We start from the raw sequence: 24,824 nt of genomic DNA, 5'->3' as shown, positions 1-24,824 counted from the left end.
AGGAAGCAGGCTAGCATCATAGGAGCCTACACAACACAAAACACTGTTGCTGAATGTAGGTTGTATTTTATTTGCCTTTTATCTTATATTTTGGAAATGTACATCAAGTTGCTTTTTTCCTTTGATTTTTTTGGGGGGACCTCAAGAGAGTGGGGCCCTAAGCTATAGCTTGTTTATAGCTTGTTTGAAGCAAGGCCAGCAACAAAATATTGCAGCGCAGAGCACTCTGGTCCCCGTCTGCGAACACCCTCAAGTCCAGGCATCCCCAAACTTTGCCCTCCAGATGTTTTGGGACTACAACTCCCATCATCCCTGACCACCGGTCCTGTTAGCTAGGGATGATGGGAGCTGTAGTCCCAAAACATCTGGAGGACCGAGTTTACTGCGAAAATGTTGCCCTGGAGGAACAAGAAAAAAAGACTACATTTCCCAGCAGCCATTGGGAATGAGGCCTGCCCGACGTTCCATTGGCTTGAAAGGCGGGCGAAGGTGCCGAGTGATTGGCTGAGATGGGGAAAGGGGGCGGGAGACGTCAGAGCGCAACATTCCACCCAGGACAACAGAGCCAGGTGGGGATTCTCTGAGTTCGCAAGAGCAAGAAACTGCGGGAAAGAAGAATATATTTATCTCCCGGGTCCTAAATGGAGGTAAGGGTGGAAAATGCATCAGTGGGAAGGAGTGTGCGAGGAGCTGTTTTATATTTGCATAGCATGGGGAAATGGGGCTGACTCCTCCCTTTGTTTGATGGGTCCCCAACATTGATTTTATTTTATTTATTTTGCTTTTCGATCCAGAAGGGAATAGGAAGCAGCTGCATTTTGCTTCACTTTATGTACTTGGGAAGAGAGGGAAAGGATAAGAAAAGACCAAATGTGACCTCTAAAAATGGCGGAGGGGGGGGGAGGAGGTGTGGATAGAGAAAAGAAAAAAAAGAGATAAACGTTCAGACCGCTGTAATTCCTGAAAGAGCTTTCCTGATCTTCTTCTTCTTCTTCGTAGTTTTTTTAATAAATAAAATCAAACCAGCCCTTAAAGGTGCCTTGCATGCATGTGATCTCATGTGTTTGTTGTTAAAGGAACGGGACAGTAGTGGGTGCTAAATTTTGCAATTAGGTTGTTTAGATACCACAAACGGGGCTTAATAATAATAATAATAATAATTTTTATTATTTATACCCCGCCCATCTGGCTGGGTTTCCCCAGCCACTCTGGGCGGCTTCCAACAAAATATTAAAATACATTGGTCTGTTAAACAAAATATTAAATATTAAAATACATTGGTCTGCCTTCAGATGTCTTCTAAAAGTCTGGCAGATGTTTTTCTCTTTGACATCTGGTGGGAGGGTGTTCCACAGGGCTGGTGCCACTACCGAGAAGGCCCTCTGCCTGGTTCCCTGTAATTTGGCTTCTCGCAGCGAGGGAACTGCCAGAAGGCCCTCGGCACTGGACCTCAGTGTCCGGGCAGAACAATGGGGGTGGAGACGCTCCTTCAGGTATACTGGAACGAGGCTGTTTATTGGATTTTCTTAAAGGTAAAGGTAAAGGGACCCCTGACCATTAAGTCCAGTCGCGGACGACTCTGGGGTTGCGGCGCTCATCTCGCTTTACTGGCCGAGGGAGCCGACGTTTGTCTGCAGACACTTTTTCCAGGTCATGTGGCCAGCATGACTAAGCTGCTTCTGGTGAACCAAAGCAGTGCACGGAAACGCTGTTTACCTTCCTGCCGGAGCGGTACCTATTTATCTACTTGCACTTTGACATGCTTTCAAACTGCTAGGTTGGCAGGAGCTGGGACCGAGCAACGGGAGCTCGCCCCGTTGCGGGGATTCGAACCACTGACCTTCTGATCAGCAAGCCCTAGGCTCTGTGGTTTAGACCACAGCGCCACCCACATCCCCGCCCGTTGTCTTAGGAAATGGCAAATCTGGATTAAATGGGAAGTGGGTAGGAGAGAAATATAAGATAGTGCTTTTAATATGAGCAATGCCATGTAGATACTGTGTGGAATTTGCATGTGGCAGAGGTACAGCATTGATCTCACAACACACACCTGGCCAGAAAGCCCCCCTGATGTTCTGAACCTGGACAGAACCTCATATTTTCAAGTGCTGATGCCCTAGACCAGGCATTGGCAACCTTGGCTCTCCAGATGTTTTGGAACTACAACTCCCATGACCCCTGACCACTGGCCCTGTTAGCTAGGGATCATGGGAGTTGTAGTTCCAAAACATCTGGAGAACCAAGGTTGCCTATGCCTGCCCTAAATCCACTCTCTTAACACAGCTGGTGGCTGTGTTTGCTCATAATTGCAATGCTTTAATGCTGGGCAAGGGGGGCCTTTTCTCTCTAGGGGGTGAGATAAAGATCATCCTCACGGGTAAGCTTTGACAGATGGGCGGGACAACTCACCTGTCAATCACATGACATGTCCTCCTCACCTGTCAAAAGCCAGGTGTGGGCCTTGCAGAAGTCACCCAAGTGTTGCGGTCCATTCTGCCACTGGCATTGTGCTGCGTGGAAAAGACTGCTCAACCTGCAGCCTGAAGTGGCACATTCCAGAAGCAACTTTTGTATCAAGGGCCGGGAGAGGAGGAGAGTCGTGGATGTGGGAAGGTGGGTAGATCTGGGCTCAGTCAGTGGGGCAAGGTGCCTTTTGGGGCAGCTGCTGCTTCCTGTTCCAGGTCTGCACCCTGAGCCTCTTGAAAACATTTGTGGGAAATGAGATGGGGGGTCTCTGTCCTCGCAGGGGCCGGTGGTGACCTTTGAAGATGTGGCCGTGTATTTCACGGAGAGCCAGGGGGTTCTGCTGGATGCCGACCAAAAGGCCCTCTACAGCGATGTCATGATGGAGAATTATGGGAATGTGGCCTCGTTGGGTAAGGATTCTGGTGCATCATTCTGCAAGAAGCCTCGAAATTCACTTGCCCATCTCTGCATGTTTGAAATGTTGCGTATCTATGACACACTTTGTTTCTTCACTTGGCCTTTTCTCTAAAAAAAAATCAGGGTGAGTTGCTTGATCTCACACACACACACACACACACACACAGTCGTACCTTGGAAGTCCAACGGAATCTGTTTCGGAAGTCCATTCAACTTCTAAAGCGTTTGACTTTCAAAGCACAGCTTCCAATTGGCTGCAGGAGCGTTGGACGTTTGGCTTCTGAAAATTGTTTGAAAACCGGAACAATCGCTTCCGAGTTTCAATCGTTCGGGAGCTGAAACGTTCAAGTTCAAAGGTGTTCGGCTTCCGTATTATATAACTCCAACATTAAGGGGAAAAATTAACAAACAATCGGAAGCATGCTTTAAGCTGCAGTTTTAACTGACATTGTATATCATGGGTGTGGTCTGGGAGCAATGGCCACAGGGTCCAATTTAAGACTCTTGCCAGACCACCCCAATTCTAAAGATAGTTCTTTATAGTAAATCAGGTTATGTGCGATGGTTGTGTGGTTCCCTCTTTGGAGGTTGGGATGTGTTTCACCACATCTCTTGTGACATTCTCTGCTGTCTTCTTCCCTGGGTAGGATTTCCATTCACCAAACCTGAGCTCATCTCCCACCTGGAACGAGGGGAAGAACCGTGGGTGCCAAATTGTCGGGGTTTGGATGAAATTGAGAACTCCAACACCAGCTCAGGTGAGGGGCTCAGGGGAAGCCAACCGTCCAAAAACTCTTTCGTGATTTCTTGGGACTCTGATCGGTAACTTATTATTGGGATACCTCAAGTCATGGTTCTAAAATGGGCAGTTAAGATGCACTTCCCAAACTTTGTTCTCCTGCTGTTTTTGGATTAATCTATAAATGTTTTTGGACTACGTGGTGTTTCCCAAACTTGGTTCTCCTGCTGTTTTTGGACTACAAATCCCATCATCCCTGACCACTGGTCTTGCTAGCTAGGTGATGATGGTAGTTGTAGTCCAAAAACAGCTGGAGACCCAAGTTTGGGAAACATTGCATTAAACCAAGGGCTGCTGAAGACCTTAGCTCCCAAATTCTTGTGACAAAAAAAATTATTTGCTCTTCTATTTTCCCAGCTTGCCCCTGGCAGAGCTACAGTTCCCAGCACCCTTAAACTAGAGCTCCCAGGATTCTTTGGTGGAAGCCATGCAGTGTAAATGTGTGTTGTGGACATGACCACAGTTTTTGGGGGTGATGGGATGAAAGAGGGAGGTGTTTTCATGCCGCTTCCTTACTTGATATTTCAGTACCGCCACATTCTTAATGGTTCAGTTTCCCCTTTCAACCTTCTTCCCAGGTTTCCTTCCTCCAGAATAAATCCTATTTCTATCTGCCTTTTGCCCCAGCAGATGAGCGCAGCGGAAATCACCCATGTGCCGCTCGGGAGGGATATCCTGTTCAGAAGTCAAGCATTGCCAGATGTCAGGATCTCTGTACAGGAAAGAAAGCCCACGAGTGCTTGGAGTGTGGAAAGTGCTTTGCTGAGAAATCAAAGTTCACGATCCACCAGAGAGTCCACACGGGGGAGAAGCCCTATAAGTGCTCCGAGTGCGGGAAACGCTGTGCCACCAAATCAAACCTCACGAGCCACCGGAAAATCCACACGGGAGAGAAGCCCTATGGCTGTGCGGAGTGCGGGAAGCGCTTTTCTCACAAATCCTATTTCGTGATTCACCAGACGGCCCACACAGGCAGGTACCCGTATAAGTGTGCTTTGTGCGGGAGGTGCTTTGTCCAGAAGTCAAAACTCGCCGACCACCAGCGGGTCCACACAGGAGAGAAACCCTATAAATGCTTAGACTGCGGGAAGTGTTTCGCTTGGAAATCTCAGGTCGGAGAACACAGGAGAAGCCACACCGGAGAGAAGCCTTTCATGTGCACCGAATGCGGGAAGCGCTTTTCTCACAAGTCGGTGCTCGTCACCCACCAGAAAGTCCACACGAGGGAGTACCCCTACAAGTGCTTGGAGTGTGGGAAAGGCTTTGCTTATTCCACAGCCTTTGTGACGCACAGGAAAATCCACCCAGGGGAGAAGCCTCACAAGTGCTCAGAGTGCGGGAAATGCTTTACGTGGAAGTCGCAGCTCGGGAACCACCAGCGAGTGCACACTGGGGAGAAACCCTTTCCATGTTTAAAATGCGGGAAGCTTTTCGCTCGCAAGCCGGAACTCGCAAACCACCAGAGGGTGCACACGAAAGAGAAACCCTTCAGGTGTTCCGAGTGTGAGAAATGCTTCGCTTATTCCTCTGCGCTCGCCACGCACCGCAGAGTCCACACAGGAGAGAAACCCTTTGAGTGCGCAGAGTGCGGGAAACGTTTTGCCCGCAGAGCAGTCTTTGCGAGGCACCAGAGATCCCACACGAGGGAGAGGCCCTTTACGTGTTCAGACTGCGGGAAACGTTTTGCCGATTCTTCCACGTTTGCTACGCACCGGAGGGTCCACACGGGAGAGAAGCCCTACAAGTGCGCGGAGTGCGGGAAAGGCTTCGCTTCCCAAAAGCCGTTCAAGAGACACCAGCAAGTCCACACAGGAGAAAAGCCCTTCAAGTGTCCGGAGTGTGGGAAGTGTTTTGCTGATCCCTCCACCCTGGCAAAGCACCAGAGAGTTCACCCAGGCGAGAGAACCCACAAATGCTTGAAATGCCATAAATGTTTTGTTCAAAGTTCAGACCTTATGAGGCATCAGAGGACCTGTGCGACTGACAAACCGTATACGTGTTTGATGTGCGGCGAATGTTTCCCATCGACGTCAGCCCTCATCTGCCACGAGAGAGCCCACATGGATGAGAATTATTATGACTGTTCCAAGCCTTTCCCCATACGATAGAGCAAGCGGCGGCTCTCAAGGTTTTTTCTCTGTTGTATTGTCATTTAATACTGTCATTGTGTATTGTTTTTAATATTCGGTTGGAAGCCGCCCAGAGTGGCTGGGGAAACCCAGCCAGATGGGCGGGGTATAAATAATAAATTATTATTATCATCTCTGGGCCATACTTTCAGAATAAAAAAATGGCTCTGGGCCGCACCAATTTTTTTGTTGGAAAAGGAAAAGAAACAACTTGATTTACAACATAGGGCACAGCTATTTTATAATGTGATTGTGGAACACCCAGCAAGTATGAAGCAATGCAGCTACATAAGAACATGAATCATTCCCAAAAGATAATCATGAATGAGCCTCTTACATATGCACCTTACCTAAGTAGGTATGCAAACTCAGTGAGAGGTGTGAGCTTGCTTTTGCTGGCTAATTGCATTTGTAGTAGGTCGGATTTGAGGCAAACTCTCATCTCCTTCCTTTTTCCTGATCTTTCATATTTGCGTGTGTAGACCTTTTAACCACCCCCAAATAAATTCAGACAAGACTCAATTTTTTGGTTTGGTTTTTGGCAGAATTTAGGCCACAACTTTATTGATTACAATCAAGTGAGTGGTTGCATAGGCTCTGGTTCGACTAGCTCCCTGCACCCTTGCAGGCAGCGCTGACGCAGGGCACACCATAGGTCAGCCTTGGGTGAACACCCGGCAAAGTGGAAGGCGGGATCATACCAGTCCACCAGCCAGATGCCCCCCTGGACTCAGGCTCAGGGCACAACCCCTCTCAGGGTTGACCAACCAAAGAGTCCCAGGATTCCTTTAACAGAACACCCATCGCACAGGGATGGCTAGAGCGTTCTGCCACCCCTATCACCTGAACCAGAGCCTATCCGCAACCTTACAAGTTGTGATGATTTGCTACATGGCAGGCATAGCTGCCAAGTTATCCCTTTTTTAAAGGGATTTTCCCTTATGCTGAATAGGCTTCCTCGCGAGAAAAGGGAAAACTTGGCAGCTATGATGGCAGGTGAAACCCAAATGGCACCAGCCAATCAGCCAAGTGGGGGGAAATCCTGCCGTGCCCCTGTCCCAACGACACACGACGGCATAGCAAGGTCATGCGTGCAAGCCCTAAATATAGGGAGAGGTGGGCGGGTGTTTCGATGCACTGGCCCCAAAGAGGAAGCTCAGGGACATGTGCATGGGCTTTTATAGAGGTCCCTCGATAGAATTTAGCTGGCATCCCATTGGTCTGATTGCACCCCGCATCGAGGGACTTCCAATAGAGTGTTGTGGCCATCCAAACGTTCCTACCAACAACACAGGGCTTGGTTGCCAGGCCACACCGCAACATGTGCCCTCTGGTTAGGGAGGACCCGATTTGTCAGAGTTGAGAACTCCTGTTCACAACAGTATGTCGTGGAAGAACAGCCAATGTTCTTGAAGAGAGTTGTGGTTGCTGTTTCTGGTTGTATACCCATGCTACACTGAAATGTTTAAATGTGACTTTGGTTGTCCTTGCATCTTCCTGCCACACTTGCCATCCTTTCTTGCCACCAATTCCACCCACCCACACAACACCTGCTAGGTTCATTCCTAGAGATCAGGTGGCCTCTGGTCTTGAATATCAGCCACCTTCAGACTGCAAACTTAAATATTTTCTGTTTTGTTGCTATAGCTTGTTTTAAAAATAGAAATCCTTATTAAAAACATCATTAAAAAATAAAACCATCTGGAAGCAGCCTGAGAAAAAAGGGCATCAGCATTTTTGTGTGTGTGGAGGGAACCTAATGGCTGAATTCCCCCCCCCAAAAAAAAGCCAGTGATTTTGCACCAGAACACAAATGCATAGGCTGTTCCTGTTTTGGATTTTGTTTTCATCTGCTGCAGTTTTAAAATGTTACGTTCATCGAATCATAGAACCATAGAGTTGGAAGAGACCACAAGGGCCATCCAGTCCAACACCCTGCCAAGCAGGAAACACTATCAAAGCATTCTTGACATATGCCTGACAAGCCTCTGCTTAAAGACCTCCAAAGAAGGAGACTCCACCACACTCCTTGGTAGCAAATTCCACTGCTGAACAGCTCTTACTGTCAGGAAGTTCTTCCTAACGTTTAGGTGGAATCTTCTTTCTTGTAGTTTGAATCCATTGCTCCATGTCCGCTTCTCTAGAGCAGCAGAAAACAACCTTTCTCCCTCCTTTATATGACATCCTTTAATATATTTGAACATGGCTATCATACCACCCCTTAACCTTCTCTTCTCCAGGCTAAACATACCAAGCTCCCTAAGCTGTTCCTCATAAGGCATCGTTTCAGGCCTTTGACCTTTTTGGTTGTCCTCTTCTGGACACGTTCCAGCTTGTCAGTATCCTTCTTGAACTGTGGTGCCCAGAACTGGACACAGTACTCCAGGTGAGGTCTGACCAGAGCAGAATACAGTGGTACTATTACTTCCCTTTATCTAGACACTATACTCCTATTGATGCAGCCCAGAATTGCATTGGCTTTTTTAGCTGCTGCATCACACTGCTGACTCATGTCAAGTTTGTGGTCTACCAAGACTCCTAGATCCTTTTCCCATGTACTGCTCTCAAGTCAGGTGTCTCCCATCCTGTATTTGTGCCTTTCTTTTTTTTGCATCATATTTATTTTATTTTATTCGTTTCCAACCCTGCAGAGTGCGAGCCGAAAAACAGGTTAAAAACTAAAAAGCAACAACCCAAGTCTCACAAGCGCAGGGTAAGGGCGGCGCTGGGCACCAGCTGGAGGGGAGGGGGACAAAGACTACGATTCCCAGCAGCCACTGGGCTCTTAGCCCCCGCCTCCATTTCCCTCCACGGTACGAGTCCGGAATATCCCGACATTGGATTGGCCGAGATGGGAGCGACGGGCGCGAAGGAGCCGAGGGATTGGCTGAGCTGGAAAAGGGGCGTGGGGAAGAGCGTGAGCGCAGCATCCCCAGGACAGAAAGGTGGGGGGGGGGGGGCGTCAGTGAGTTGAGTTGCAAGAGCCGGAAACTGTCCGGAGGAGCGCCTGAAACTCACCTTTTGCAAATGCAGGTAAAAAGTGGGGGGGGGGAGTGCATTAACTGAGAGCGGGTGGGCGAGGGGCTTTTGGGGTGGGTGGGTAATGTTTCTTGCAACTTGGGGGAGTGGGAGGGGGGTGTCTCCTTTGTCTGCTTGGGTTTCCTCTCCACCCTTTTTCATAGACCCAGAGGGGGAAAGGAAGGGGCTGAGCTTGGCATCCGCTTGTGCACTTGGGAAGGGGTGTGTGTGTGTCTGGGTGTGCGGAGAAGGAGAGGCAGAAAAGCAGGGGGGGGGCGGAAAGAGACCAAATATAACCTCTTAAAATGGCGGGGAAAAGATAAACCTCAGGTCCTTGCAGTTCCTGAAAGTGCTTCTGTCTTAGTTTGGAAAAAAGCAGCAGGAAAACTAGAAAAACAGAAGCAGCTGATATATTATGTGTCTGTCTATTTACGTATGTCTATCTGCTGTCATTGCATGGTTTCCTTTATTTATCTTTTAAGCCACGGAGCCAGCGCTTTGATGTGGTACCTGAGACTCAGATCCTCGGGATTTTGCATGCTGAAGTCTCGGGTCTACCTCACACACAAACAGAGAGAGAGAGAGAGAGAAAGCTCTTGCGTCCTTGGCTGTTTGCTGCATCATAATTTTGTGTGTGTGACTGATGTGGTCCCTGCTGGCGCTGCAGTGCTATAAAAGCCGTGCTTGGAGGCATGTACCCTCATGATGTGTGCGTGCAAGTTCCCCAGCGCTACCCTCCGATCATAACTCAGACAGACTCTCATAGGCGCCTTAAGGACCATAAGCTTTTGTGGGTTAGAGCACACTTTGTCCGGCGTCTCGTATCTTTGCCTGCTGATGACAACATCGTAAAAAAGAGAGAGAAATCTCTGCATCATCGTGAATATCTCTGCCGCAGTGGTGTGAAAACAAAACAGGCATAGATCTCTGGAATTTTTTTTCTTGTTTCTCTGTCCAGGTTTAGATTGTATGGCTCTAGGGGCAGGGACCTCTCTACTGTAGCAATGCACGTTTTGGACAGCAACTCCCAGCCTTCTCCAGCCAGCATAGCCAATTGTTGGGGATGATGGGAGTTGTAGTCCTACAATACAGGTACTACAGGTTCTCTAGTCCTGCTGTAAAGTGCCAAACCCTTTTGAAAGTGTGTTATACCTGTAGAGCAATCAGGAAAAGGTTTACTTGGATTTAAGGCCCTCTTTAATTGTTGGGACTGGAGCCCGAGTCAGTTTGCAACCTTAAAGAAGTCACTTCAGTTCAGTGCCTTTGTGACACCATGCTCACGGGACCAGTTCTCAAGACTGTGTCGTATGTTTTGTGCAGCAAAATGAGGTGGCATGGTAGAGTTTAGACTGCAGCTGTGATTGTGCTTGGCAGCTTCTGAATGCTTCCCCCAAGGGAAAACATCCTGCAAACAGAAAACTAGTGTAGCACTCAGACAGGTTCTGACTTAGCCTTCTGCCTGCGTTGTGCTGGTTTTCTCTTTGCAGCGAGCAGCATTTTAAGTTCCCACCATGCTGAGAAGTGGTGCTGTGGTGGAATAATGGCAGGATTCGAAATGATGGCTTCCCTGGACCTGGTTGGGTGCACCTTGTTTTGGAGCACTGGGCGGCGGTGGGGAAGGAAAGAAGAGGCCCAGGGCACTATCAGCTGCCCAAAAATTCTGGGTGTTGGTGCTGAGACTTGATAGTTCATATCTGCTAGATTACATCTCCTTAAAAAAAATTTTTTTGAAAAATTCAAGATTTAACAACTACCATGATTGCTAAGAGGAGGACGTCCATGTTGAGAAACAGTATACTTTCAATTGCCTGGTACCCAGGAATGCACACAATGGGGGTGTTATTTAACACTTCTATAGAGTATGTATATACAGTCGTACCTTGAATGGAATCCTGCAGCCAATTGGAAACCCCAGAAGCCCCATCGGATGTTCGGCTTCCAAAAATAGTTCGCAAACCAGAACACTCACTTCCAGGTTTGCAGCGTTCAGGAGCCAAAACGTTCGAGAACTAAGCTGTTTGAAAACCAAGGTGTGACTGTACTGTGCATATATGAAAAGATAAGACCATCCTTAATTGCAGGCTCACAATCAAGTAGGCATGGCACAAAAGGATGAAGGATGTGGAGGGAAGAGGAAAGCAAAGCCTTGGAGCAACTGTTCTGCCCACTGGCCCGTCCGTCTCCCTTTTGGTAGGATGCACTTGCCAGGTGGCAGGAGGTGAAGCCTGCCAGCGACATTTGATTCCCTGGCTGATGGCCAAGACCCGAGCGTGCCTCCTCTGCATTCCCAAGCAACTTTGGGAGGAAGGGAAGGATATATATTTAATGAATTAAAAGAGAGAGAGAGCGCTAGCAGTTAAGAGCAGAGCATTCTTTCCTGTAGGAAGCGGGGAGGCAAAGTCCCTGCAATTGCATATTTAGGGAATGGTCCAACGGACTCAGTGTTAGAACATCGGCTTTGCATGTGTAGAAGGTTACAGGCTTAATCCCCAAAATCTCCAAGTAGGGCTGGGAGAGACTCCCTGCCTGAAACCCTGGAGATCTGCTGCCAATCATGGAACGTAATTCTGAGTTTGATCCGGCGAGCCAATTCTTGTGTTACCCTAATTACCTATTGATTTCAAATTCTACTTTCAATAAAAATGATTTGCCAGAGTCCTCTAGGTTTTGACAGCTTAGCAGGAAGATATTATCTGCGAAGTGGGATCACAATGTGATCGCTGTAAGGAAGGGGCTTGCCAAATATCACAAGCCCTTCCTGCCTCGGTCAGCCGCTAATACTTTAACGTGTCATTTGCTGAACTTTAATTTTGATTAAAAGCTAAAGAGCCAGTTCTATTGACTCTCCCAGTTGGCTGACTTTAACCGCCGTCTGTCTCATCATGAATGGAAGTGGAAGTCTTGTTAGTTTTGTTGCTGTTTGTTGTTTGTAAAATAAAACAATGTAATATTAAACCATTTTTTAAAAAAATCCTGCTTCAGTGTGCTGAGTATGGTTCCTTTCATCTAGCAGAATGGCATATATATATATATATATATATCATTGATGTTATGGAAGTTTGGTGAGTCTTTAAATGTTGACTTAGCCTGTGATAGAACAAGACCTTCAGCTTCTGTGTCCTATACCAAGAAATACAGAAAGCAAATAACTGCAAACACACATTTGCGTTTTACATGCAATAAAGCAGGCACTCCCAAACTCGTCCCTCCAGATGTTTTGGGACCTCAACTCCCAGCTAACAGGACTAGTGGTCAGAGATGATGGGAATTGTAGTCCCAAAACATCTGGAGGGCCAAGTTTGGGGGTGCCTGCGATAAAGCCTCGTTGAAATCAGTGGGAGCTACTTGTGAGTAAATATGCGTAGGGTTGTGTTGTAAAAGTCCAATTACTTGTCCTTTGACTTCTTTGTAACACTTCCTTTTATATTCAGAAAATAGGCAGGGGCCAGTGGCAGTTTTAGCACACTTTGCTGAAAAGCAAGCAAATAAAGTAAGAGGCGCTAAGCTCAGAATCCCAGTGACTGACAGTAAATGACACCTTCTTGGAAGTAAGCAAACATCTGTGCACAATATATAATTTCCAATAAGGAAATGAGGAACTTTTGTTAAGAGTTGAATGAGTCACAAGCCAGAAGAAAATCTTACTCTGCCAGCAGTCTCCCGGAGCCTTGCACAGCTTCTGCCCCAAAGCCATCCATTCGTTTTTAAAAAATACCTCCAAAAGAGCTAAATGTCTTCTTAAAAGCAGAGATGGGGAACCTGAGGTTTTGCAGATGTTCTACTCCAACTCCTATCAGTTTCTGCATGACGGTCATCTGGAGAGAGGCAGGTTCACCACCCCGGCTTTTAAAAGTTCAAGAACTTGCCGAGGAGTTTTCCCCTGAACTTGCTGCAGATATGTTTTAGAGACAAAAGCAAGAGTTAATGGCAAACGAACCACTTTTGCAAGAGCAATGTCTTTTAAGTGGACCAAACCCCCAAAAGTACCTCAGATGTGTTGTTTGGAGAAGAATCCCATGGAAAAGAACGGTAACTTTGCAAATGTGCCACTGTGGAACTCCCTCATTTCTGTGGAGTTTGCACAGTTAAAACAAAGCTGTGAATTGTGTTCCTAATGTTTCAAGCATGCATGCAAGACGCTTTTATCGAAACATCTTCTCAGGGGGAGAGTTCTCTTTCTGACTTTCTGGCCACGATTATTATACAAGCAGGGCTGGGGAATCCGTGGCCCTCCAGTTGTTGTTGGTGCTATATCAGCCCTGACCATTGGAAATGTTGGCTGGCGATGATGGGAATCCCAAAAAGCATTTTTTTTGGGGGGGGGAATCCCCACCCCTGTTTCAGAGCTGGCGAGAAAGTGTTTCTGCCAAGTGCAGGAGACGGAGCAACAATCCTTTGTGTTCTTGCAGAGCCTGGTGACTTTTGAGGATGTGGCCGTGTATTTCTCGAAGGAGCAGTGGGCTCTGCTGGACCCCAACCAACGAGCTTTGTACAAGGAAGTCATGATAGAGAATTACGGGAATGTGGCCTCCTTGGGTAAGGAACTTCCTTCTTCCTTGGGCTAGGTGTGCAAAGGCTGTCACTACTGGCCAGGGCTGATGGGAGATGGGATCCAAAACACTGGAGGGGCAGGAGGATGGCAAAGGTGGCTTCAAAATGTCAGATGTATGTATGTAAAATCCTTCCCCCGTCTCCCCAGTAATTTCTGCGTTAGGGAAGTTGCTTCCTTCCTTCAGATTTAGTTATGTCAGGGGTGGGGAACGTCAGGCTCAGGGGCCAAATGTGGCCCTCCAGTTGCCTCTGTATGGCCCTCAGAACTCTTCTAAGGCCACACCGCACGATATCCCTGCTTTTACTTTTATTTTATTAAATTTACCGGTGTATACCACCCTATACCTGTAGGTCTCACAACATAAAATCAGAAAGAGTGTGTTGTCTTTTCCTGGCTGGCATGCAAATACTATTAATAAATTAATTAACATTTGTAATAAGAATAATCCTTGAACCCTGAGAGAGACCCTTGCTTCCTTTTTTAAAATGTTTTTTTATTTTATTTCCCCCTCCCCAAATTTCTACATTTCATTAGTTTTACAATCAATTTAACGTTTTCAAATTTGACTTCCTTCCTCCCTCTTTCTGCGATTCCATAAATTTATTTTTTAATACCTTCAGCATATCGCAAGTTCATTTAACTTGCTCATTTATTTATCTACTGTAAATATATACCCTTATAAAACTGCAGGTTGTTACATTAATCCTGCTATTGTTTTTATTTTTTGCTTACCTGGAAGGAGGGATTTTTGTGTGTGTGTGTTTTTTTTGTGTGTGTGTGTGTGTAGAGAGAGAGAGAGAGAGACAATACTGTGCAATTCATTCCCAATATAAAATGTAGATGTGTTGCTCCACCCACTTTTTCCCCTGGCCCCGCCCACCCTTGGAATATCCTACCTTCGAGGTTTTTAAGCAGAGGTTGGATGGCCATCTGCCATGGCTTCCCCCTAAGAATCCTGGGAAGTATGGGTGCGTTAAGGGGGCTGAGAGTCGTGAGGAGACCCCTGTTCCCCTTGCAGAGCTACAATTCCCAGAGTTCCCTGGGAATGAGGGGTGAAGTGTTAAACCCCTCACAGAAGAGCAGCTTTCTGAGGGGAATAGGGGACTCCTAACAACTCCCAGCATCCAAAACACCGGAAAACCGTCCTCACCATTCCTCTTCTCTTCCTGAGAAGGATACCCAGCCCCTAAGCCTGGCCTCATCTGCCGCCTGGAACAAGGAGACGAGCCCTGTGTGCCAGATTCTCCGGATGGAAGGAAGCTCTTCGACACCAGCTCAGGTGAGGCACTGGTTTGAGCCCGGCGAAGGGTGTTGGCAGCCCTGGTCTTGGCTATGCGTACTCTTCCAATTTGCTGATGGCTCTAATCTCGCTGTGAGAAATGGTAAAAAGGTAAAGGGACCCCTGACCATTAGGTCCAGTCGCGGGCGACTCTGGGGTTGCGGCGCTCACCTCGCGTTATTGGCCGAGGGAGCCGGCGTACAGCTTCCGGGTCATGTGGCCAGCATGACAAAGCCGCTTCTGGCGAACCAGAGCAGTGCACGGAAACACCGTTTACCTTCCCGCCGGAGCGGTACATATTTATCTACTTGCACTTTGATGTGCTTTCGAACTGCTGGGTTGGCAGGAGCTGGGACCGGATTCGAACCGCCGACCTTCTGATCGGCAAGCCCTAGAGGCTCAGTGGTTTAACCCACAGCGCCGCCCGCATGAGAAATGGTACAGCTGCCTTTTTCCTCGTCGTTACGTTCATTCAGAAGAAGCAAAAAAGGAAGAGAAAGGGGGAAATGAGAGAGAGAAGGAAAAGAAAATGAACAAAATCAAAAAGACTTCTGGATCTCTGTCCTGCAGCTAAACATAGTATTAACATCCAACTTTTCTTTTTTTTGTTTGATTTAAAAATATATAAACATACAAAAAAAAACCATTCAAAAGCCAAATACTGTATCAAGATTACTCTGAATCTCCTGGCTTCCCCCCATCCCTTTCATGGGTCCTAATAATAAGATTTACAACTGCATATCAATACTTATCCAAGTTTATATCCTTCTGAATTATCCATACTTTCTGTTACTTTGCAAGTGTGGTTAAAATCCTACTAATGTTTTAACTTGCTTACAGTGGTCTTGTAGATAAATTATAAACTTTTCCGATTCTTTTTTAAAGTTCTTGCCTTCTTGAAACATCCAACTTTTCTATTTTCTATATGCCACTATTTTTTCTATCTTCAACAAATCCAGAAGTTACAAGTTCATTTTCTCTTACATGCAAAAAATCCAAAAGAAGTTTCTAGTCCTTAATAAATGTCAATACAGTGGTACCTTGGTTTGCAACCGCTTTGGATTACAACCGTTTTGGATTGCAACCACGTCAAACCCGGAAATGCATGTCCCTTTTTTTGGATTACAACCCATTTTTTATGGATTACAACCAATTTGGGGGGGGGGAGGCCCCTTTGTTGAAAGCACGCCTTGGGTTACAACCTGTTTTGGTTTACAACCAGACCTCCAGCATGGATTATGGTTGTAAACCAAGGTACCAATGTAGTGATTTTTCTCTAATTAAGCCCATTACCTTGGCCATCTCAGCTAAATCAGAAAATTTTATCAACCACTAGCTGGCCCGGCCACGCGTTGCTGTGGGTCATCCCTGTCCCACAGTACCAGTGTAGCCGCCACTAGAGGGCCCTGTTTTGCAACATCTGTGCTCCCAGCGTGCACTTTAGGGTGATTTGTGAGTTCTGGAACACGGGGATTGGGGTTTTTTACGTGGCCCAGGTGTGACATCTGTCTACGCAAACAGTATGTGGACACTCGCACATTCGCATGTGACCTTGTGTCAAAATTTCGACGCAATCGGTCAAGCGGTTTCAGAGAAAAGTTGTTACACACCAACATGGACCTTTTACATTTTTATATATATAGATTCCTGCATAGCAGGTAGCACTGTATCTGTATCTGTGTACAACAATCTCACCTCTGTAGTCTGTCCATATGCTTTCTGAGGCTCCTTCTCAGGTGATTCATCTCTCTCTTTCTGTGCAGATAACCCTCGGAAAAAGCACTTGTGCACGGTGTGCGGCAAACGTTTCACTCAGAAACCGAATCTCACGCGGCACCTGAGAATCCACACAGGGGAGAAGCCCTACAAGTGTTTGGAATGTGGCAAATGTTTCGGCTGCCATTCGCACTTGATGAGCCACCAGATTGTCCACACCGGAGAGAAACCTTACAAGTGCTTGGTCTGCGACAAATACTTCGGCCGCAAAGCGCACCTCGCCAGGCACCAGGGAATCTACGCGGGGGAGACCCCTTACAAATGCCTGGAGTGCGGGAAGCACTTTGCGTGCCAGTCTCAGCTCGTCATCCACCGGAGGTACCACACAGGGGAGAAACCCTACAAATGCCTGGAGTGTGCGAAGTGCTTCGCCGACCCGTCGGCCCTCGTGAGCCACAAGAGGATCCACGCCGTGGAGAGGTCCCACAAGTGCCTGGAGTGCGGGAAGAGCTTCGTCCAGCAGTCCCACCTCCTGAAGCACCAGCGAGTCCACACGGGGGAGAAACCTTACAAATGCCCCGAGTGCGGGAAGTGTTTTGCCGACCGCTCCGTCTTCGCAAAGCACCAGAGGGTGCACACGGGGGAGCGGCCCTACAAGTGCGCCGAGTGCGGGAAAACCTTCGCCCGCCAGGAACACCTCGGGAGCCACCGGAGGGTGCACACAGGGGAGAAGCCCTACAAATGCTTGGTGTGCGGCAAGTCTTTCGCCCGTCAGTCGCACGTGGTGAGCCACCAGCGCGTCCACACGGGGGAGAAGCCCTGCAAGTGCGCCGAGTGCGGGAAGTGCTTTTCGGAGCGCTCGACATTCGTCAGGCACCAGAGGACCCACACAGGGGAGAAGCCCTACCGGTGCCTAGACTGCGGGAAATGTTTCGGCTCCCCTTCCCACCTGACCCGGCACCACCGGCGCCACACGGGCGAGAAGCCCCACGGGTGCCCGGAGTGCGGGAAAGCCTTCGCCGACCGCTCAGCTTTCGTCAAACACCAGCGCGTCCACACGGGCGAGAAGCCCTATAAGTGCGCAGAGTGCGGGCGGTGCTTTGCCAACCGCACCCACCTCGTGACCCACCAGCGTGTCCACACGGGGGAGAAGCCCTACGCCTGCTTGGAGTGCGGGAAAAGGTTTAGCGCCAATCGGAGTCTCATTCACCACCAGAGGCAACATATAGGTGAGCTGCTACTTTTTATCACAAAGGGCAGGTTTGGGGTTTTTGTTTGTTTGTTTTAAATCATTTTTATTTGATTTTACAGCTGTAGAATTGCAGAGGTACCTTGTTTGGAGTCCGGGATCTGTTCCAGAGCCCCGGACGCTCAACAAAAGGGACTCACAACAAAGTGCTGCTCTGTGCACGCACACAGAGCGGTTTGCACTTCTGCGCATGCACGAAGTGCAATTTAGCACTTCTGTGCATGCGCGAGCAGCAAACCCAGAAGTAACCCGTTCAGGTTTGCTGCAGACGGTTGCCAAAATGAACGGTCGACAGGGCGGACGTTCGCAGAGGTATTACTGTATAACATTACCAATTACATATCCATATTTAGAGATTTTTCTGAATCTCTGGACTTCCCAGCATCCCTTGCATGGGTCCTATTGTTATCCTTTTCAACTGCATATTATTTCACAGTCTCTCCATTTGTCTGTAGTATTTGCTACCTTACGAGTGCTATTGCATTCCTGCTAATGTTTTCTTCTGCTTACAGTGTTCTCCTAAATAAATTATAAATTTCCCCCATTCTTTATTGAAGTTTTGTTCTTCTTGGTTCCTGAGCTTTCTGGTCAGTTTTGCCATTTTGGCATAATACAACAGCTTAGTTTGCTATTCTTCTCTAATAGGGACTTCGTCTCCTTTCCACCTCTGGACTAGTAGCATCTGTGTGGTTGTTGTCACATACGTAAAAAGTCTTCTCTGGTCCTTTGGAAGATTGGTACCTACAATTCCTAATAATAAAGCTTCTGGGTTTTTTTTTAGCAAAAGTTATTTTAAATATTTTTTTCCAATTCATTATATATCATTTCCCATAAAGCTTTTATTACCTTACACGTCCACCACATATGGTAGAAGCTGCCTCCTTTTTCTTTACATTTCCAGCAGATATTTGTACTTTGTCTTATACATTTTTTGCTAACTTACTAGGAGTAAAATACCACCGGTACGTCATTTTCATATAATTTTCTTTCAGCGTACAACATGCTGAAAATTTCAAATCCATTTTCCATAACCTTTCCGAATCTGAAAGTTGAATATTATGCCCCAAATCCAGTTTATCATTACAGATTTAACAGGTTAAACAAAGGGCAGGTTTCGGATCCTTGAATGGATATTTCACTTCCCACCCCGAAACGATTTGCCAGGATAATGAAAATACACAAATGCATTAAAACCTAGTCGAAATTTTAAAAAAGATTCAGTTGTCGGCACCGCCCATAGGCTTTGGGGGGGGGAGTCTTTTCCTGGTGGTGAAATGATTGCAGAATGGGTGCCTGGCAAGACTCCCTGAGGAGAACATTCCAGAAATTGGGAGCTACTACAGAGAAGGCTCCATCTCTCATTGCCGTCTTCTGCACCTCCTTTGGAAGTGGCATGGAGGGATGGACCTCAGATGATGAATTTCAAGGGTCTGGACAGGATTATATAAGGCCTTAAATATTCGCAGTGATGGAAACGCTAACTTGGTGCCAGTGAATCCCCATCTGGGCGAGGTGCCCCATATTTTATTTATTCTTTTCGTGTATGTTTTCTTCATTGAAGTTGGGAAGCTGCATTATACGGAGCCAGACCAGTGCTTCATCTAGCTCCGTTTTTTAAAAATAATAATTTTATTTGTATCTTGCCTATCTGCCTGGGTTGCCCCAGCCACGCTGGGCGGCCTCCAACAGATATAAAAACATCAAACATTAAAAACTCCCCTAAACAGGGCTGCCTGCAGATGTCTTCCAAAAGTCAGATAGTTGTTTATTTCCTTGACATCTGAAGGGGCCACTACCGAGAAGGGCCTCTGCCTGGTTCCCTGTAACCTCGCTTCTCGCAGTGAGGGAACTGCCAGAAGGCCTTTGGAGCTGGACCTCAGTGGGGTGGAGGATGGGGGTGGAGACGTTCCTTCAGCAGCTCTCCAGGGTTTCAGACTGAGGTCTCTCTCAGCCCTACCTGCAGATGTTGTGGATTGAACCTGCAACCTTCTGCATGCAAAGCAGTTGCTCTAAACACTGAGCTATGGCCCCATCTCCCCTATTTCAAGCCAGCATGTAATGGGTTTCTTGCTGCCTATTATTGTTAATATTTCATTGAGTGTTATATTTATTTCTACGCCTCCTTTTCAGGCAACACCTTGCAAGACGGCTTTCCCCAAAAGCAGATGAACAAATAACGTATAATGGTGTTGCATGAGATAAAATCATGTACAGTGGTACCTCGGTTTACAAACTTAATCCCTTCTGGAAGTCCGTTTTTAAACCAAAACCGTACTTAAACCGAGGCGCGCTTTCCCTAACAAGGCTTCCCCCCACTGGTGCCCTTCTACCATTCGGATTCCATTCTCAGACTGAGGTAAAGTTCTCAAACCGGGACACTCTTTCCAGTTTTGCGGAGTTCGTAAACCAAATCGTTCTTAAACTGAGGTACCACTGTATAGGATGCTAATCAAAAAAACATTAAAAAGCTTGGTGGAGTAAAAAACAAGAACCCAGAAGTGTTTGGGGTCGGCTTAAAGGCCACAAAAGAGGTAACCAAGTGGAGATCTTCAGGGAGGGAGATCCACAAGTTGTCGGGGCCACAACTGAAAAGGTCACATCCCTGATCCCAGAATGATCAACCTTTGTGGTCAGCCAGGGCTCCAGAGGTGAATCTTCAAGTCTAGGTAGGTAGGTGATCCTTCCGATAACCTGGTCCCAAACCATTCAGAGCATTTAAGATGGGTACTTTAAATTGAGCCTGGAAACAAATAGTAACCGAAGGTAAATTGGCGTGATGAGGTCAAGCTGCCGTCTGTTGCATTTTGTACCTGATGAAATTTCTGAGCTCTGTGCAGCTCTATGTAGCGAGTGCCAACATTAGCCTGGTTTTGGATGTAACCAGCATTACAGTGTATTGTAAAAAGCGATTCTAGCTGCTGAGATCACCTCTTCTTCCATATACAAGCACTGTTTCCAGGAGGAGAACTGAGGTTTCCCCCAAGAAAATGTAGTAACCACAACCTTATTTTTTTGTGGACCTGTTTTCCATCCAAACTCAACCACCTGAGTTCACTGTTAGAGGGAGAAGTGGGTGGGGGTACATTATGAGAGTATGAATGTAAGGTTAGGGTTCTGTGGTCCTTCCGTCCTTCAGTTTAGTTCATTGCTCTTGTGGGCGACTGTCATTTTATAATTCCCCTTCGTTCCTCATGTGATCTCAGCCTGCAATTATTCTCATTCCAGGCTACCCTCTGGCCCAGTGCGTGGAGAACATTTTGTTGACGAACCAAGCCTTGGGGTGTGATGCCGGGGAATCTGTGCAGGAAAACAAACTGTATGAATGGCTTGCAGCTGGGAAGTGGCTCGGCCTCCAAGGGTCTCTGGGTCAGAGTGAAGGTGTTCACACAGAAGGAGAAAACTTGGAGATCCCTTGACCTAGGATGGCCAAGCATTTGTCGGAAGAAAGCACTGGCCTATGGCAGTCAGTTCTCTTTGATGACAGACTGAGGCGACATCACAGTCCGAATGTGGTCAGAGCAAATGACACTAAAGCTGAAACAAGCTTTTTGCAACACATTTTGAAAATCGACCACAAAATATGGTTGCTTCAGACTTTTCATTAGACAGTCTCTTTGATTGTTTCATTTTTTTTATAAGGTCTCAAATATAAAATCCCAAAAGCTAGCAGCTTTAAAATAGTCATAAACTAAATACCATTGCATGTCAGCTATTAAATACTGGTAGGTAGTAAACACTGTTGCATGACTATTATCAAACACTACATACCATTCCATTCCAACTTACCAGATTATAGTAAACACTATTGCATGCCAGTGATTAAATATGAATGTTTTGAATGCCAGTTACTTAAATGTGCTTAAATACTAAATGCCATTGCATGCCATCTGTCAAATTTAGTGAAATCATAAAAAAACTTTGCATGTTAGCTAACAAATATAGTCAAATATGAATGCTATTGCATGCCCGCTTTCAAACACTAATACTTCTGCATGTCGTCTTTGAAATGCTTTCAAGTAACAGCTTTCAGATACGACCTGGCATCAGATATTGACATTGCATATTTATTACTTGGCATCAAATGTCAGAGAGAGCTTAATTTGCGAGGCAAATGTGCCTCAGCTCCAAATGGTACACTTTGCAATCTCCCCCAAAAGGTTTGGATACGGTATACAGTGCAGTGTGCAATTCTGGTCACATCTCAAAAAGGATGGAGAGAGCGAAGAGAAGAAATTATCGGAAGGTGATAGCAGCTACCCTACAAGGGAAGCCCATAGCTGCTGCACTTTTTTTTTTTTTTAGTTTGGGGGAAATGAGATTAAGGGGAATCATGGATTGAGGGTTATAAAATCATGCATGGTACAGGAAAAAGTCTCCCACCCCATAATTCTAGAACCAGATGTCACCCAATGAAGCAGAAGGATGGAATGTTCAGGACAAACAAGGCCAGATTCGTGGAGGAAAAGGCTATCAGTGGCTGCTAGTCATGATGGCTGTATATTAACTTTGAGGACAGAGGCACAGTGCCTCTGAATACCAGTTGGCTGGAAACCACAAGTAGGATGAGTGCCATTGCACACTCTTCCTGCTTTCAGGCTTCCCAGAGGCATCTGATTGGCTGCTGTGAGAACAGGATGCTGGACTAAATGGGCCGCTGGCTGGATGCAGCAGCACCCTCCTTCTGTTCTTAAGTATTTATGCACACAAAAGCACAGCTAAATGATGGAATTCGCTACCACAAGACAAATAGGTGAAGGCCCTGCATGGGTATTGTAGCCTTTCCAGCCTACAGCAAGAGACGCCTATTGCCTTATTGACCTGCTTGTGGGTTTTTAGAAGCAGGAGACATCTGGTTGGCCGCTGTCGGATGCTGGATGCTAGAATGACCATTGATGTGGTCCAGCAGAGAGCATCTTAACGTGGGGAGGTGTTTGGATAGCAGGGGATCAGCAGAATGTATTGAGAGTGTTCGGAGCACCAAAGCACCCCACCTCTTTGATGGCAATTTGAAACGAGGGGAAAGTACCTATGTATAACTGGACCAGCTCGGTTGGGTAGAGCGTGAGATTGTTCATCTCGGGGCCGTGGGTTCGAGCCCCACAGGGGACAAAATATTCCTGCATTGGTGGGGGTTGGACTGGATGACCCTTGGGGTTCCTTCCAACTCTGCGATTCTGCAAAATAAAATGTGGACAGGTGAAGCTGCCTCATACGAAGCCAGCTCATTGGTCTACCTAACCCAGTGTTGTCTGCCCTGACTGGCAGCAGCAGCTCTCCAGAGGTCTTTCCTGTCAGTTGTCACCTGGTCCTGCTTTTGACAGGAGATGCTGAGTGAGGATTGAACCCGGCAGCTTCTTCCTGCAAAGCAGGTCTAGTTCTACCAAAGGCAGGGGGGAGGGGGAGGGCACTCCTCATCTGAAAAAGCCATGCAATGAAAACAAGCCCTGTGCGAATCGATTGACTCGTCGTTAATAAAGAACCCACGCAAGAGCTGGGGTTGTGTTGATGGGAAACAAGTGGGAACGCATGTTGTTTGCAGGGTTCAGCTAGAAGCAATACAATCGGAAGATTAATCAGTCGGCAGTGGCCCATTTTCAGTCTGCCAGGGCATATTTTAGCTGCCTGCTTTCTCATGGGTAAATGTACGCCCGCAGGGATCATTTAGGAAGATAGGAAGCTAGCTGCCTTATATCAAAGTCAGACCGTTGGTCCATCTAGCTCAGTAATGCCTACACTGACTGGCAGCCAAACCCCAGGGTTTCAGACACAGAATATCCCCCTGTCTTACCTGGGGGGGGGGCTTGAACGGGGGGGGGGCTTTAACATGCAAGGTAGTTCCACCATGGAGCATATATTGTTTTGGGCTCCATGGAGGGAAGGTGGAATCTGGAGTGTGATTGAAGAAATTCCTTTGCTCTGGCAGAGGAGTAGCTGTACTAAATTGGGTTGGGGGGGGCAGCCTGATAAGGCACTTTGCAGTCAGGACCTTTGGTGGGCTGATGGTCACTCAGCTGGGAAGGTTTTCCATGGTTGCCTTTATGTCAGGGTTGGGCGACTTGTTGACCTTGGGATGTTGCTACACTACAAAACCCATCACCCCCCACCAATGACTGGGCTAGCGAGGGCTGATGGGTGAGAGTCCAATGAAGGGCCTCGAGTTTCCCACCCCATCTTTATGCTGATTGAGAGACCTGGACCTCAAGGGTCAGTCACACTGCTAGGTAGCTTCTGCATCCTAGAAAACACTTTGACTTTTGCTTCAACGTGTAACTGTATACCATTTGCTTTGTATTATTACATTTATCCAATCCACCTGCTTTCCCTGCCTTTAATAAATATATTCCTTGGTTTGCTACAACTGGGCTCCAGGTGTGTTCTTTTTTTTTAAGTGCCTTTTTTCACGATTCTATACGATTCTTCGACATCAACTTTGTTGGACTGGTCATGTTGTGCGGATGCCTGATGATTGTATTCCAAAGCAACTACTCTATTCCGAACTTAAAAATGGAAAACATATTGCTGGTGGTCAACAAAGAAGGTTCAGAGACTCTCTCAAGGCAAATCTAAAAAAATGTATAAACACTGACAACTGGGAAACACTGGCCTGAGAGCGCTCCAATTGGAGAACAGCCTTTACCAAAGGTGTCATGAATTTTGAAGACGCCCGAACTCGGGATGAAAGGGAGAAGCGTGCTAAGAGGAAGACACGCTTGACAAACCCTCACCGTGGTCAACTGTTGCCCGGAAACCTATGTCCCCACTGTGGAAGGACGTGTGGATCCAGAATTGGCCTCCACAGTCACTTATGGACTCACTGTTAAAAGCATGTTTATGGAACACAATCATACTCTGGTACGAGTAAGAAGAAGTTGGGAATCATTACTTATGTATCAGAAGTTGGGAATCATTACTTGTTCTGCTTGCAGGCTATTCTATCATTCCACAGTTCTGTGATTCTACAATTGTTGTCCCCCACCCACACTTTCATTTTGGGGTTGGACTAGATGACCCTTGCGGTCCCTTCCAACCCCAAAATTCTATTATTCTCAGAGGCAACGAACTGGTTGGCTACTGTGAGAACAGGAGGCTTGACTGGATCGGCATTTGGTCTGAACCGGCAGGCCTGTGTTTATGTATTTTGTCTCCTTATTCCAGCAAATAAAGGAACTAAAACACGAAACGCTTTTCACAATCCATAG

The 24,824-nt window shown here is 46.9% G+C and overlaps 1 protein-coding gene across 1 annotated transcript; it reads left to right on the top strand.

Annotated features, from left to right (window-relative positions):
• The first annotated feature begins 553 nt into the window (after nucleotides 1-553).
• Nucleotides 554-24,592, top strand: LOC118080112 (zinc finger protein 585B-like). The gene is made up of 9 exons (XM_060270992.1): nucleotides 554-647; nucleotides 2,747-2,876; nucleotides 3,531-3,641; nucleotides 4,310-5,781; nucleotides 8,632-8,844; nucleotides 13,239-13,365; nucleotides 14,556-14,660; nucleotides 16,424-17,605; nucleotides 20,851-24,592. The coding sequence occupies exons 1-9, from the start codon at nucleotides 642-644 to the stop codon at nucleotides 21,039-21,041; spliced, it is 3,537 nt and encodes a 1,178-aa protein (XP_060126975.1). The 5' UTR covers nucleotides 554-641; the 3' UTR covers nucleotides 21,042-24,592.
• The last annotated feature ends 232 nt before the right edge of the window (nucleotides 24,593-24,824 follow it).

Source organism: Zootoca vivipara, chromosome 2, assembly GCF_963506605.1.
Source record: "Zootoca vivipara chromosome 2, rZooViv1.1, whole genome shotgun sequence".
NCBI classification, from domain to species: Eukaryota; Metazoa; Chordata; class Lepidosauria; order Squamata; family Lacertidae; genus Zootoca; species Zootoca vivipara.
Note: the sequence above shows the minus strand (reverse complement) of the source record. Positions and strands in the feature narration are given on the sequence as shown.

Excerpts from the sequence above, each read along its gene's own strand:
- LOC118080112 (XM_060270992.1), top strand. Across the intron at positions 2,877-3,530 it reads TGGGAATGTGGCCTCGTTGG|GATTTCCATTCACCAAACCT; the intron begins GTAAGGATTCTG and ends TTCCCTGGGTAG. Across the intron at positions 14,661-16,423 it reads GCTCTTCGACACCAGCTCAG|ATAACCCTCGGAAAAAGCAC; the intron begins GTGAGGCACTGG and ends CTTTCTGTGCAG.